Source organism: Chenopodium quinoa, unplaced genomic scaffold, assembly GCF_001683475.1.
Source record: "Chenopodium quinoa cultivar QQ74 unplaced genomic scaffold, ASM168347v1, whole genome shotgun sequence".
Classification (NCBI taxonomy): Eukaryota; Viridiplantae; Streptophyta; class Magnoliopsida; order Caryophyllales; family Amaranthaceae; genus Chenopodium; species Chenopodium quinoa.
The window spans coordinates 180,946-197,295 of NW_018742385.1; the positions used below are offsets into that span (position 1 = coordinate 180,946).

At 32.4% G+C, this 16,350-nt stretch overlaps 1 protein-coding gene across 1 annotated transcript; it reads right to left on the bottom strand.

Annotated features, from left to right (window-relative positions):
• Positions 1–11,667: 11,667 nt before the first annotated feature.
• LOC110698794 (WAT1-related protein At2g39510-like) lies at positions 11,668–15,043 on the bottom strand. The gene is made up of 7 exons (XM_021876318.1): positions 14,362–15,043; positions 14,187–14,249; positions 13,801–13,917; positions 13,457–13,691; positions 12,718–12,876; positions 12,418–12,569; positions 11,668–12,025 (listed from the first exon to the last, which is right to left on the bottom strand). The coding sequence occupies exons 1-7, from the start codon at positions 14,553–14,555 to the stop codon at positions 11,842–11,844; spliced, it is 1,104 nt and encodes a 367-aa protein (XP_021732010.1). The 5' UTR covers positions 14,556–15,043; the 3' UTR covers positions 11,668–11,841.
• Positions 15,044–16,350: the final 1,307 nt, after the last annotated feature.

Here is a 16,350-nt window from a genome sequence, read left to right on the forward strand (position 1 = left end):
AAGAGATTGAATCTGCCCTAATAATAGGCCTCTACTTTATTCTGCTCGTATTCATGTGCGCTTTCTGACTAACATACAATCAATAGATTTAACCCTAAACCTGTTTAATCTATGTTGGTTGAATATTAATGCACAAATAAATCTATTATTGACGATCACTTGAATTTATAATCACAATTAACCTAACAAGATTATTAATTATCTTATTAAGCGTGATTGCAAATACCAATTCCCTTTAAACATACATAAAAGGTGATCAAGCAATAACAATATATAATATATATCAAGCAACATAATCAATAATAATAATAATCAATCATAATAATAAATATTAGGAAGAACATAGGAAGCATCATACTTTTAAATCGTACTTGATATTAAAGATACCCTAGACATGATACTAGGAACCATAAATAACAATCTAAGCGTGATATCTACATCATAAATCAATTAAATAAAATACTTACTTGGATGCCTCGTACCTCTTTCTAATAACAAAATACACACGCTCGTAACTTCAAGGAAAATAAATAATCAAAATAATTAAATTAAATAATTGAAAGAGAGATTTGGGACCAAACCCTCAGAAATTAAAACCTTTCACGTCTAAGGCGAAGGCAACTTCGAATATGGCTAGGTGTTTCTAGATCTTGGGCGAATGCTGAATTTTGTGTGAAAAAGTGAAGTATAGAAAAGAAAGAGAATAATCAAGAAAATCTTGATGAGAGTTGGTGAATGATTAAGAGAGAATTAGAGAATTAATGATTGCGAAAAAAAAATGATTGTTGATGAATTAAAACGGAGTTTTTAATACGATATTTATAGAGAAAAACATCCAAAAAAGATAATTTATCAAAACAGAGTCTGAAGATCGAAAAACCAACTTGGCGCCAGCCCTGGCTCATTGGCGCCAGGACCAGTGGCTAGCGCCAGACGCCAATGGCTGGCGTCTGGCGCCAATCTTGGTTCCAGGCGCCAAGGCCTGGGGTTGGACGCCAAACCGAATTTTAACGCGTTTTTGAAAATCTGATAAATTTCCCGTACTGGAAGATAAATTAATATAATTTCAGTCGAAAATGCTATTTTATCTTGATTAAAACTCTGAAGAATCCTAATTGAATTAAGAATGGTAAAACCTTCTAGAATGTTCTAGAAGACCAAAACCATTCCTAATTACATTAGGAATGATAAATCATATTAGGCCCTCCCCTAGATCATTGGACTAGCTCAAACCGGACCTAGTTTAGTAAATTGGCCATAAATTCCTCAATATTTATCGGAATTGGACTTATAATATATCGTTGGAAAGGTCTTTGCAAGCCCCATCCAACTACACCACTATTGGACCCATATCATGGACCAACCAAACTGGATTGGCTGTTTTCTTAAAATAAAGTTTTCAAAAACAGAGAGAAGAGAAAAGAAAAGAAATAAAAACTTTCCGCAACACTAGACCTTTCCACACTTTCGTTTCATTCGATTATGATTCGACGTGAAAGGTACTCATCACTGGGTTTGGTTTTGGGGAGACACAAATGGGTGTCTACAGATATTAAAAGGATTTATTGAACCATTGAATTATTATTATTGATGCTTTATAAGCATGTTAGTAATCCCACTATGCGGATTTGGTTTATTGATAAGGCCTTGGACTTTGTATGACCGGGTCTTTCCTCAAGAATAACCTTGTAATATAAGGAGACTAGCTTGGGGGGTGTTCTTACTTGGATGAGGAATTGGATTAAAAGGAATTGGTTCTTAATAAAGGAATTGGTTTTATTAACTATTATTTTGAATATGAATCATTGGAATCGGTTTTTGAATAATGAGTTTTGAATTTATTGGATTAATTATTGGAATTGGTTTTAAAAGCATGTTTGCAAATAAATTGATTTTACACTATCTTGCACTTATCGTACTTAGCATAATTTGCTAATCCGTATTTCTTATTTGTTTTGGTTCGCCCTGTTTAGCGTAATGGTAAGTAATGTTGACTATTTTCAGGTGGAGTCATGAATCGCATATGGGAGTCCCGGGATTTGCTTCACATAGTTTAGAAATGTTGGTCTTGTCTTTATTTTGAGTACTCATAACAATGTTACTGTTTTTATAAGTATTAATAAAAGAAAGTTGAGTTTCCGTTGCAAGTTTTGTTGTTGAGTTAAGTATTTTGAGTAGCCTTGCGTAATCACGCGGCGGCTATACGCCCAAGTCCATCTCTACAGTATAATTATACGTATTATACTAGTATTTCTGTAGAGGGAGACTTTGGGGTGTTACATTAAAGAGGTATTAAATCAAATATGACAAACGTTAGAGCCGTATAAGTCAAGATTTGGTTTATTGGAGACATTACGTAAATGATAGCGGTCACTGACCGGCTCAACGTCAAGAACTTTAATATTATCAAATATGACAAACCTTCTCACAATCGACCAAAATCTTATGGCGGAGGTAAGCTTGCTTCTACTCTTTGGAAGTTAACAATTGAAAGAGATCATTAATGTTGTTAGAAAGAGATGATGATGTTCCTTTAGGTTTCCCGATATCTTAACCAAAAGATTTCCTAATAACATTAGTATAAAAATACAAAAAGGTAACCCCCAAAAGGCACCGGTTCAGGCCAAACCGGTGCTAAATACCTGCCTAAAAATGGGCGGAATTTCAGACCAAGAGCAATGGCACCGGTTCAACTCAAACCGGTGCCAAAAATACAAAGGGCACCGGTTTGAACCGGTGCCACTAAACCGGTTAATCTATATAATTAAAAAAAAAACCCCGCCCCATATATAACCCTAACTCTCCCTCACTTCCTCAGCCGCTCCTCCTCCTCTTTCTCTCTCCTCCTCCTTCTCCTTCTCTCTCCTCCTTCTATCTCTCTTCTCTGTTCGCCTTCGATCTCATCTCCTTCTCTCATCTCCTTCTCACTCGTTTCCACCACCAAAGGCCACCACCGAAGAGGCGAAGACCACCACCAAGACCAACACCCAAGACCACCGATTCTAGGTACATGCATGTGGTTTTTGGGTTTTCTTTTTTTTTTCTTTATTGTGAGATTTCTGGGTTTAATTAATCGAGTTTTGGGTTTAATTGGATTTTTATGGGTTTAATTAATCGATTTAAATCGATTTTTGGATTTTAATTCTATTGATTTGGGTTTCATTCATCGATTTAAATCTTTTTTCGGATTTTATTTCGATTTTTCTTGGGTTAATTTTCGATTAAAATAATCGTTTTTTGGGCTAATTAATCGAGTTCTAGGTTAATTTTCGATTTTATTTTCGATTTTTGTTGGTTAATTAATCGAGTTCTGGGTTATGGCTAGCATTTCAATTTTTCTTAGTTAATTTTCGATTAAAATAATCGTTTTTTGGGTTCATGCATGCGTTTTGGGGTTGTTTTCTGGGTTTTGTTTTTAGATTTTGAATTTTTTTTTCGATTTCAAGTTTTTTTTTTCTGTGTTTTTTCGATTTCAATTTTTTCTGGGTTTGAATTTTTTTTCAATTTTTGGGATTATTATTTGGTTTTCGATGTCAATTTTTTCTAGGTATTTTTTCATTTTTTTTAATTTTCTGGGTTTTTAACTAATTTTCAATTTTAATTTTTTTATTTATTTTTTAATTTTCTGGGTTTTAATTTTTTTCGATTTTCTGGGTTTTAATTTAATTTTTTCTTCATTTTCTCGATTTTCTGGGTTTTAACTAATTTTTGATTTTAATTTTTTTGATTTTCTGGGTTTAAATTTTTTTTCAATTTTAATTTTTTCGATTTTTTTTAAATTTTCAGGGTTTTTAACTAATTTTCGCAGCTAATACATTTTAATTGATTTTGTTGGATGAACTAATTGGCGCAGGTATACTATTTGCTTTGCAAGCCCAAAATATTGCACATAATCGAAGAATCAAGAATCAAGAATCAAGAATATTGATTTAGATGTTTGGTTTTTTTTTTTTTTATTGTGATGTTGTAATATATTTTTTTTATTTATATTGTAGTTCTTTTTTATTTATTCATATGTTGTAACTGTTTAATTTTATAATTCGTATATTTTAATTTTTTCTTGACTATATACTGTAAATTTCGGTTATATTCAATGATATTCGATTAATATGTTGTTGTTCTTATTTATTTTAGTCAATTTGATGTTAAGAGAAAAATGACACCAACAAAAAAAAAAAAAATTGATTTTTGGGGGGTTTTTGGCACCGGTTAACCGGTGCCAAAAACTTTGAAATAATTTTATGTGGGCCTTTTTGGCACCGGGTTAACCGGTGCCAATTTCGATTTTTGGCACCGGTTTGAACCGGTGCCTTTTTGTCCCCCTTTTTGGCACCCTCCACATTGGCATCGGTTCAAATCGGTGCCTTACGCTGGGTTTGAACCGGTGCCAAATACATTTTTTCACGTAGTGTAAGACAACGCCTAATAGTGCTAAGGGTAGATTGATCTTCTTTGAGACTGCTATCAGACATTTAACACACTAACCTAGGATAAAATCGAAAAAATCAAAAGCATGCAAATTTTTAAACATAAGCTAAGGTTCGTAAATACCTTAAAGGGTTTGGCCAATGAGCGCGTTCACAGTTGTTTCCCACCGAATTTCAATTACGCTTCGCGAGAATAGTGGCTGCTACGAGAAACACAAAATTCGCCTTAAAATTCACTTTTCCTACACTTAAAAAGAGAGGGTTTTGGATGAAGTAAATATCGAAATGAGAACAACATAATATAGAAGTCGGGGAATGACGATTGATATGACTAACCTGCCAGAGATCCAACGGTGGGAAAATTTTTGCAAATTCAAAATTCTAGCGTTGGATTAAGAACTCGTGTCCCAATAGCACTCGAAGTCCCCCTTAAATATTAAAACAGTTGGTATTCTTAATATATTTAAAGTACATCTTTTCTGTTAACGACATATTAGGTCACGTTGGGGGAAAACAAAGTCTTTTCGCTCCCAACTTATATTTAATGTAGACTTTATTTGATATCAGCAGATAAGGTCACTTGGGGAAAACGAAGTTTTTTCACTCCTAACTTATATTTTATGTGGACCTTATCTGCTAATGACAGATAAGGTCACTTGGGGGGAAAAAAAAGTTTTTTTGCTCCCAACTTATATTTCAAGTGGACCTTATCTACTATCGGCAGATAAGGTCACTTGGGAAAAAAACGGATTTTTTCGCTCCCAACTTATATTTATTGTAAACCTTACCTAATAACAACAGATAATGTCACTTGGGGGGGAAACTGGAATTTAAAGTGGACCTTATCTACTCTCGGCAAATAAGGTCACTTGGGGAGACCAGACACTAACCGGCTCAACGTCAAGAACTTTAATATTATCAAGCAGGTCAGGATTGTTAGGACGTACAACCTTATGACAATCGACCAACATCTTATGGGGGAGGTAAGCTTGCTTCTGTTCTTCGGAAGTTAATGATTGAAAGGGGTCATCAATGTTGTCATAAACAGATGATCCTGTTCCTTTCGATATCCCGATATCTTTACCAAAAGATTGCCTAATAAGACGATGCCTAACAGTGCTAAGGGTAGGTTGATGCTCTTCGAGACTGCTACCAGACATTTAACACACTAACCTAGGATAAAATCGAAAAAATCAAAAGCATGCAAAAGTAAAACATAGGGTTCGTAATTACCTTAAAGGGTTTGGCCAATGAGCGCGTTAAGAGTTGTTTTCCACATAATTCCAATTACGCTTTGCTAGAACAGTGGCTACTACAAGAATCATAAAAATCGCCCTAAAAATCGTTTTCCCTTCACTTAAAAATAGAGGTTTTTGGATGAATCAATGATGGAAATGCGAAAAACTGAATATAAAGAAGTTAGGGAATGATGATTGATATTACTAATCTGTCAAAGATCAAACGGTAGGAAAATTTCTACAAATTCAAAGTTCTAGTGTTGGATCAATAACACGTGTCCCAATAGCACTCAGATTCCCGCTTAAATGTTAAAGCGGTAGGTATTCTTAATAGATCTAACGTAGACCTAATCTACTAACGGCAGATAAGCTCACTTGAGGGGAAAATGGAGTTTTATCTCTCCCAACTTATATTTAATGTAGGCCTTATCTGCTATCGACAAATAAGGTCATTTGGGAGGAAAATGGAGTTTTTTCGCTCCTAACTTATATTTAATAACGGCAGATAATTAAGGTCACATGGGGGGAAAAAGGAGTTTTTTCGCTCCCAACTTTTATTTAAAGTGGACCTTATCTGCTATCGGCATATAAGGTCACTTGCGGGGGGAAAACGGAGTTTTTTCGCTCCAAACTTATATTTAATGTAAACCTTATCGGCTAGCAGCAGATAAAGGTCACTTTGGGGGAAACCGAAGTTTTTTCGCTCCCAACTTAAATTTAAAGTAGACCTTATCTGCTATCGGCGGAAGGTCACTTGGGGGAAAAACGGAGCTTTTTCACTCCTAACTTATATTTAATGTAGACTTTATTTGCTAACAGCAGGTAAGGTCACTTCAGGGGAATCTGGAGTTTTTATGCTCCTAACTTTTATTTAAAGTGGACCTTATTTGCTATCGGCAGATAAGGTAACTTGAGGGGAAAAAATAAGTTTTTTTACTCCCGGATTATATTTAATGTTGACCTTATCTGCTATCAGTAGATATGGTCACTTGGGGGAAAACGAAGTTTTTTCGCTACTAACTTATAACTAAAGTGGGCCTTGTTTGCTATCGGAAAATAAGATCACTTGGGGGGAAAACAGAGTTTTTTTGCACTCCTAATGAAGATATAAGTAGGTCTTCTGTCTAGATCTTCTCACTTCAACAAACCAAAGTTTCATAATGATAGATGATCAACTTAAAGTACATCCTAGACTGCAAGGAAAGTGTTTGACAAAGTGCAAGAAACATACAATACTAAGTTCATTCTCAGTCTACAAAAGTCAAAATGATTGAGCTCAAAGTAAAAACGTCTACAGAGGCCCCCTACGTTCTACGTAATAAAGAAAACAAATATAAGTGTGAACATTAGTTTCTCTAACATCCTCACTTGGTAGGCTAGGTTTATGGGGAGATATCGATATTATATGTTGTGCCGATGTCAATTGAATTATAGAATAATCGAGTCCGAGTTAAAAAAAAATAATGGTCATATTGGTAAATACACATAACAGCAAAGATATCGGCTTGTCGCAAATTAACACGTGGTGTCGATTAATCAACACTTGGCACAAATGGGGCTCGCATGGCATGCAGCCACCTGACATTTTAAATAAATAGGTTTATCTCATATATATAAATATATATATATATATATATATGTATATATATACATATACATATATACATATACATTGTAACACCCCAATAACTCTCTCTTAAAAACCTGTGAATAACTTGAACAATTTCAAGAGAATTACTGGCGTGCTACCACCACGTGTTCAAACGTTAAGGCTTTTTCAGAAAATAGCAGCAGAAAAACTAAAATAAATATATATAAGTTTCAAAACTAATAAGCAAAACCAAATTAAATCATACAACTTGGAACCATTTTTGCCCTTATTCAAAACCCCACAAAAGTAGTAAATAAATAAACCAGAGTTTAATACAATTCAAACTTATGAAAAGAAATAAACTGCGAATAATAACCAACTCTCCACTCAAAATCCCAAAACCCTGATGCGAATGTTGCGTGTGTAAGAACTATTACAAGTGTAAAAATTAGATCGTCACAGGGTCATTGAAAGGCGAAGGCCATGACCAAAGAAAGACGCACACAAAAGCACGCAATCAACAAAGCTGAGTACATACAAGCTGTGAAATAAAATAAGAAATCCATAACATGCTACATACTAATAGTCAATCATCATGCATCATTAAATCATAGACTCAACACACGACTCATCTATCAATTTTATTAAGACTTCACTAGTTAGTAGTAGCTAACTCATTTATTTATTCATTGGATTACGCAATAGACAGGGTTGTCCAACCCATGCTCCATTTGGAACATCAATAAAAGAAAAACCCCATGCCTCCTTTCGGAAACATCAATAAACATCCAACGACCACGGGCACGACTCCGTGACCGTAGTTAGTATGAGATCTCACCTAACTCCTAATTTTGAAAAATATTTGAAATAAGAGACTCGTAGATCAGACGGCCTCGAGAAAAGTACACGGCTAATACCCCGTGTACCCCAACCCCTGATTGTCATTACTCTAGAAGTGCACCAATCCAGAGTTTTATTGCTCATCCATATTGCACTTTACGTGACTTACAGGTTTAGACCTGGTGATGACTCATATGTAAACAATACAAACATTCTAAACACAATTCAATCAAACAAGGCAAGTTTCCAATTTCAATTCTTGATTTATTAGTGACAAACAACACTTATTATTTATTCCTTTACTACCTCGGTGTATAAACACCTTGAGTGCATAAGGCACCCCAAAACCTTAACCTCGTCTTATAAGACTTGAATTCTTCCTTTACTCATCTTGTTTGCATAATCATGAATGAGTAATAAATTAATCTTTACACCAATTGCATACCTTTGCCTCTAAGCGCACCTTGCATAATTAGAGCACAAATAATACTTGCAATATAAAATAGTACACATCATATGAAATTCACAATGTATAACCAAACAATTTAACCCAGTCATCCCTATACATGATTCTAAGTTCTCAATCCGTCCTTAAACATGCACCTAAAAGCAAGGTTTCGTAACTCGTACGTACCTTGCGAAAATGATTTGGTATGCCACTTGACTAACTAGAAATCACCTTCAATAAACTCCTCTCCTAAACCAAATAATAACATATCAATCAATACCCAATCAACCAAATTTACAGCAATACTAACTTACTTTAAAACTTTCAAAATCCAAATCAAACAACACTTTAAAACCTTCCCTTTAGTCAAAATTAAAGGCTTACATATAGTTCTTTAAAGTTTTTTCATAAAAACCTCAAAATACACTCTTATACATGAAATTACAGCAAGTTCAAAGTCAAATAAAAATCTGAAAATTAATTTAAAAACGCCTAATAATCTCCCTTTTTAATGGGTGATTAAATCCTCTTTATAAAACATCAAAAATAATACTTAGAAACTATTTCCAGCACTTAAAACTTCAATAAAACATATATTTAAGCTTAGTTAATTTTAAAAATAATTAATTTTATTAATCAAACTCAAGGATAATATCTTAAGTATAAAAAAACTTCGTTAAAATAAAAAATTGCCCGAAAATCATATTTAGAGGCTGAATTTAGCCACGAGAGGGTGGTTCACACTACCTAAGGTAGTGAATCTTTCTTAAAACGTTGTTTCCATATGGAAAACACTATTGTTTTGTCAAAATCGGATGATTTCAGAACCTGATCGGGATTAAAACGGGATTAATATTAACGAACGGAATTCTGAAAATTGAAACACAAATTTACGTGTTCAAAATAATTTGGAATTAAGTTAAACTAATCTTTAGTTATAATCACCAAAATTTTAAAACATCATACTATAAAATCCCTAAATCAATTGTTCATAAAAACCTTAAAATCACGATCTTCAATAATTAAAAACCCTAGGTTATAAAATTTACAAAATCTGAAAATTATGACATTTATAAAATCTGAAATTATAAAGTTTAATCATCAAAATACAATTTGATACTAATTAAATTAATTTCAACCAATAAAATCAAAACTCATAAATCAATAATTATAATTACACAAATTAATAAAATAAAGGAGAAAGAAAATAAGACTAACCTTTTTGTGTGGGAAAATTTTGGGGATTCATGGGGTATTTATAGGAGAGAATTGTAGGGTAAGTAGGAAGATTGGGCCTCATAAAAATAATGGGTCAATTAAGTAAACAAATGGGTTAGACTTGTTTGATTGGACATAAATTGTAGAATAAAGGTGCATAAAATAATTTGTTCAAATAATTTTCGACCCAGATTAACAATTTGAAACTTTTGAAATTAAATTCCGGAAAATAACAAATAAATATTATAAATAAAATAAAATTTCATTTATAAAATATTTTAAAAATACGGGGGATTACATACATATACATATATATAAACACTTTCTGACTTTGTCATCGGATAGGGTTTTCACGGATCTCAGATACGGGTTGTCCAAATCTGAGCAGCAACAATCATTGTCATTGTCATTATTATTTTTTTATTATTTTTTTTTTGTGACTAAATTTCAAACGAAGAGAGTGGAACTGAATTTCTACGTCGATGTATAAACATCAATACTATTATAAAAATATATCTTTCCTCCGACCTTTATTAGCTATTACATTCAGTTAGATATAATTCTGATTGTATAAATTAACTGACTAATTTGATAGAAATTTTTTATTTGTGTATTACTTGATTAATTTTACTAATGAATATAAATTAAATATCATAATTTATATAATTTTGTACGTAATTAAGTAATTGGTTGTTAATTTTTATTAAAAAAAAAAAGTTTTTGCTGATTGATAGATCCTTCCATTTTTTAGTTGATAAACTTTCTCTTTTAAAAAAAAAAAATTCTTTAATTTATATATACAGGATGAGTGGTATTTTAGGACTTGTTCTCTTCAGCTTATTTTCATTTCAGTTCAGTTCCTAATTTCCTTCTCTCATAAACAATTCAGTTCAATTCAGTTCATTAAATCTGAACAGGCCTTTAGGGCCTATTCAATACAGCTTAATTTCAGTTCAGTTTAGTTCAATTCTAATAAGTTCAGTCCAGTTTAGTTCAACTCCTAATTTCCTTCTCTCATAAAATATTCATTTCAGTCCAGTTCATTTCAGATCAATCCAGTAAATGTGAACATGCCCTTACTTTTTACAGAGGGGCACCACAACCCTCTGCTATGGTGTATATAAAAGAAATAATCGTGATTTTCCTAAATAAATTATGGAAAATTTGTCACAAAGGGAATTTTATAATTTATACTCACTTTCTTGTGAGAATGACCTTTTTAATGTTAAAATTTAAGTGGCACAAAAAGACCATATAAGTGAGTTTTGTTGTAAGAGGGGCCTTGTGATCGGAAAGTGGGAGTTGACCATTGAAATCTACCGTTGATCAACATATGATTTTCCAAATATTTAATTTCTCAATTTTCAAGCCAAAAAATTACCCAGTTAAGATTTTGGGGGTCATTATAATTCTTAAGGATCCAATTTAAAGTCTAAATGGCAAAAAATGCTAGTAATGTCTTGTTTTTACGTGTCAAAAAACACTCAATTTCCGTATCATTATTTTTAAGCGAAATTTTTTTTGAGAAGAAGAGATCCCTAGAAAACTGATGATAAAGGGTGGAAGACAATGATACGGGTGAAAACGTTGAAAAAAAGAAATGAATATACCATCTTAGAGAATAAATAACGTAATTAAATGCACAAGATTGTTTGTGAGACATAGGTAGAGTCAATTATAAAAGTACTCTGAGTGTACCTGAAGCAAAGTGTACCCGAGTGTATATCCAGGAGTTGTATATTACTACCTCCGTTACAGGTTATGTGCAACGATTTGACATAAAGCAGAAAGGGAAAATGTCTAATCGTTGCACATAACCTGTAACGGAGGTAGTATTAAGTTTTTTTTTTTTTTTTTTTTTTTTTTTTTTGGAATAAAGCATATTATTAAGTTGGTAATGGGAAATGTGAGCAAATAAGTTTAATATTGATATGGTTTGACAAAATTTTTATCACTAGTGACATAACATATATCGATCCTGACAAATACGAAAACTGCAAGTATACTAAACGTATAAAGAAAGGAAAAAATACACAAAAATTATGGTGTCATGCCGCGAATTTTATTCTTAATCATCCTCTAAGCTTCATTAGGAGTCTCTTTAATGATACCGAGATCATTAGCAACATTTGCATTGTCTGTAATTGTGCTTATTGTGGAGTCTGGTGATTCAATAATTGGTAAAGTTTGCTCTTTTTCATCTTTGCTTTTCCCCCATATCACTATGTATAAACCCATAACTATTACAATTGCTCCGGCTATCCTGCAATAAGAAGATTCTTACAAGATTAAATATACAAAAGAATTAAGGTATTTTAAGATATAGATATGAAAGTTTTTTTTAAAATATGTTTTTTATTTTGTTTGGAAATGATTGAACTAAAATATCACAATTATTAAGAGCATTATAGAAACGTTTATAGTTTAATTTGGTAACAATAAAAAGTACGTGAAGCGTATACTAGGATATCCTAAATGAGATTTGACATATGATGGATGACATAGCTAGAATATTCTATAATCTATATTCTATACTTGTTTTATCTTGTATGCTTTTCCAAAACAAATTAGTTTTGTTGGCACAAAATCCATTAATTTTTGTTTGTTATACTTTTTAAAAAATTGAAAACAATTAAAAAAAAACAAAATCAATACCTCCCCAAAGTAAGTTGTTCAGCTAGAACAAAGGAGCCAAGGAAGGCGACGATAACCATACTTAAAGGATTAAAAGCGGTCACAAAAACCGGTCCTTTTTCCTTCATTATTTTCCCTTGTAAGTAAAATCCAATTCCCGAACATATAACCCCCTGCAAAATTACCAAAATGCAAACATTTATCATTTCAATACCCTGGATTTGTACTCGAACTAGATATAGCTGTCACATCACTAATTTAAATGATGTTATCATCGTGACAAATAAATCTAAAGCATCTGTAAAATAAAGTGTTACGTACACTGTAGATATAGGCAAATAACTTAGAATCCCAATCAAGCGCCCAAATGGAAGTGTTTCGTTCGGCAACAAATGCTACAATAGTACCTTCTATTGCACCCGCAAAACACATCAGTGCCGTTAAGGACATTTCTGCCGGGTATGATTTTAGTGTTATAGCCTAACACAAAACAAACAATAACCCATGTGAGAATTTGTTACGTAACATTTAAAAAACCACATGAAATATATGTGAAATAAAATTCCCTAAAAGAGTGCATTAAAAACAAAGTGAGGATGCCGTTGTATTTCTTACATCAACTACGTATCAATTTCCAAAAAAAATAAAATAAAAAATAAAATAAACATTCAAAACCACATGCAATATATGCCGTGTATTTCTTACATCAACTACGTATAAATCGAAGTTTAGTAGTAAAAGTGAGGATGTTCTTTGTAACTAATAGCTAAATTATAATTGTTCAAAACTACTCACTTAAAACTATTTTTTAAAGACGGCTTGCAATTGAAATTATTTTGAGTTACCACAAATCCAAAATTAAATTTTTAATAAAATCTTTGAAAGTTTGGAATATTCCTACGGCGGGTTTGTGAATATAACCTAAACTGGGTTTATTTTGATTGAGTGAACAAAAATTGGAACAAGTTTCATAATTAAGATTGTTTATAAAGTTGGGATTATTCGGTTATTCCTATGGCAAGTTTGTGAATATAATGCAGAATAAATAATGGATGCTTACTTGTAGAATAACAAAGCCTGCCCAACCCATACAACCAGAAGTGATCATAATTGCACCCTTTATAGGATTTTGATGATAAACAGTTTTAACAACATGATGATTGTAACTTCCGTTACTCCATGGCATATTAAGCCCTGGACCTTTTACAAGAGTCATTATTGTTGCACCTCCAATCGTCACTATCGTTCCACCGACCTTCGCTAAGCTCGGAACTTTCTTATTCACTACTTCGAACCTAATGAAAATATGCATTATGATTAATAAGATTGTGCACAATACGAGGAACAAGATACGTATAAAATTTAGATGTAATATAAGTATGTGTTATTTGATCGTGTTTGTACCTAAACATCCAAGCTAATAGAAACGTTAGGGCTGGGACGGTGTTGCTTAATGCACTAACAAAGGTAGCTGTTGTGTACTTCATCCCCGCATAGTAGAGGTTTTGATCGATTACTGGCCTGCACCAAAAAATTCGATTTAATAAATAAACTACATATATACTAGGAAATTCTATGTAGCGACCATGTGTTTTAAAACTTTTTTTCATTTGAGATAGTTCCTTATTCTCTACCGAGAAAGTTAGGAAACAGATGGAGTACTTACTTAGCCGATTGCTCCACGTACAAAAGAGGTTCCTTGCACAATATTATTATGAGCATGAAATAAAATAAATATACTTCATGATCGATTTTCATTTATTATTAAAATAGTGTATAGATATACTTACTCTAGCAAACCAAGACCTAGTATCTTGATGAAAATGGAGAGGGTCATTTGCGGCCTTACCTTCCTGCATATATAAGAAATCACACAATAAGTTACAACTCTTTCTTTAAGCATGGTATAATACAGTGTTAGAAATAGGTGTAACACGAACATATGGTACGTAGTCACGTACGTACCTTTCAAGTACAAAGGCGAAAGGAGAGATGACAACGGCAGCCACAGCTTGCCTATAAACAACGAACGAGTAATTACTCATTCCATTGTTAAGGGCAGACTTAGCTATTATAGCTAGCCCGGCGATCCCGAATTGCATAAAGATGACGGCCACGTACGGTCTAGCTCGACTCCAAACCTTTGCCATAGATGCCATTGTTGTGAAATCACTATCTTTTTATTTCCTTTTCTCTCCTTAGTGATTTCAACTAGTTGGTAAATGGCAGTAAGCCATGCAAAATATGCACCTATTTATAATATAGGAACTATAAAGTTTGGGTGCATGAAAATATGAAGTTCTAAGAAAAATATAACACGGCTTCGAGTTTTCGAATCCTAGGGATTCCACTAATTTAATTAATTGAAGAGTATATAATTAACTAATTACTAATCAAGTTCCCACCATTTTATTTTATTGTTTGTGTTTTTTGTTTTTTTGGTTGATAAAACGTTGTAAATGAAAAATAAGAGAAAATGATGACTTAGTGGAATTATGAGCTAGAAATTTGACATATTAAATAAAAAAAAGAGATAATGAAGTTAATAAAATCATTGAACTTGATCAATTTATAAAGGGAATTGAGTCATCCCACTAACACATTAATTATTTTCATATGTGCACATACCGTATATTGCTTACCCACAAGTTACAACATAATCAACTTTAAGTTTGTTAATTCTTTTTCTAAAGGTTTGTTTATCAATGTTTTACGTACTTTGTTCCAAAAAGCCGAAAATATAATCCTCGTTTGATTAAAGATACTAATTTCTTAAAGATTAAAGTTAAATTATCATGATTAAATACTCTTCCATATTTGTTTTTTTTTTCATAACTTACTCTATGGTACACAACTAACACTTTGTATGATTTTGCTTTGAAATTTAACCTAAGAGAATCAAGAGAAATACATACGGAAATATCAACATCCAACTGAATTGCTAAATTTGAAATGACACCTATAACTTTTGAAAGATGTTAAGCAGAAACGTGGCGTGTTATTTATAGATCGAATATATTAATCTTGTACATGCATGATGCATGGACTCCTGAAAACATGCATGTTGAATCAGCATCTACTACATGGAATAGTAGTTTTCATAGACAATTTATTAGAAAATGAAACGGAAATTAGTATGCTCAGAAATTAGAATCCTAGAATAAGACGGAATCAAACATAGTAATTAGTTACATTGATATTTTGATAATATTTGGTTATGCTTCCCTAATTTAGCTACCTATCAATTATCAAGTAATATATTGTGCATATTTTTGCACTTTCTTTCGGAAAAATGTACACACATAAATAGATGAGAGAGTTTTATCAGACAACTATAAGCTTCAATTGTCCTTTAAATAGCAATGAAATTCACATGCTTCAACCTTTATGATTTTAATGCATTGTTCAATTTAGAATCTTGCCTTAGCTTCAACAATACATATAAGAAGTTGTTTCACGTAAACTTCAAATTGAGTATAAAAAAGAGCGTAAATGTGTAAGAATCATGTGCGTTTAGCAAATTGGTTCGTTGTTTATAATTAATAACTTTCAAGCGAGGAATAACTGATATCTTATCAAATTATTAAAGTGTAATGTTCTCCTATATTAAAATAGTCTATTATTTCAAATTCTACGAATCAAATTTTAGCATGAAATAGTCTCATAAAAGACAGAAACTGTCACTCTAATGTTCCACAATGGTTGCTTTGCAATACAATATTCAATGTGTAGTTCGCTACGGGAAAAATTAAAGAAGAGATCGGTCCAAATCACTTGGTTGAAAGATATTTACCTATATCGTCTGCTAATCAAGTATTCTCCTCGTCATCATCCTTGTTTATGTGATACACTTTGAGCGACACAAAGTTTTAGCAAACTAATTGACAAAATCCATGGTAGTCTTGTAGATACTGTTAGAAGTTCTTGACATAAAACAAGAGAGTTGGGAAAAAC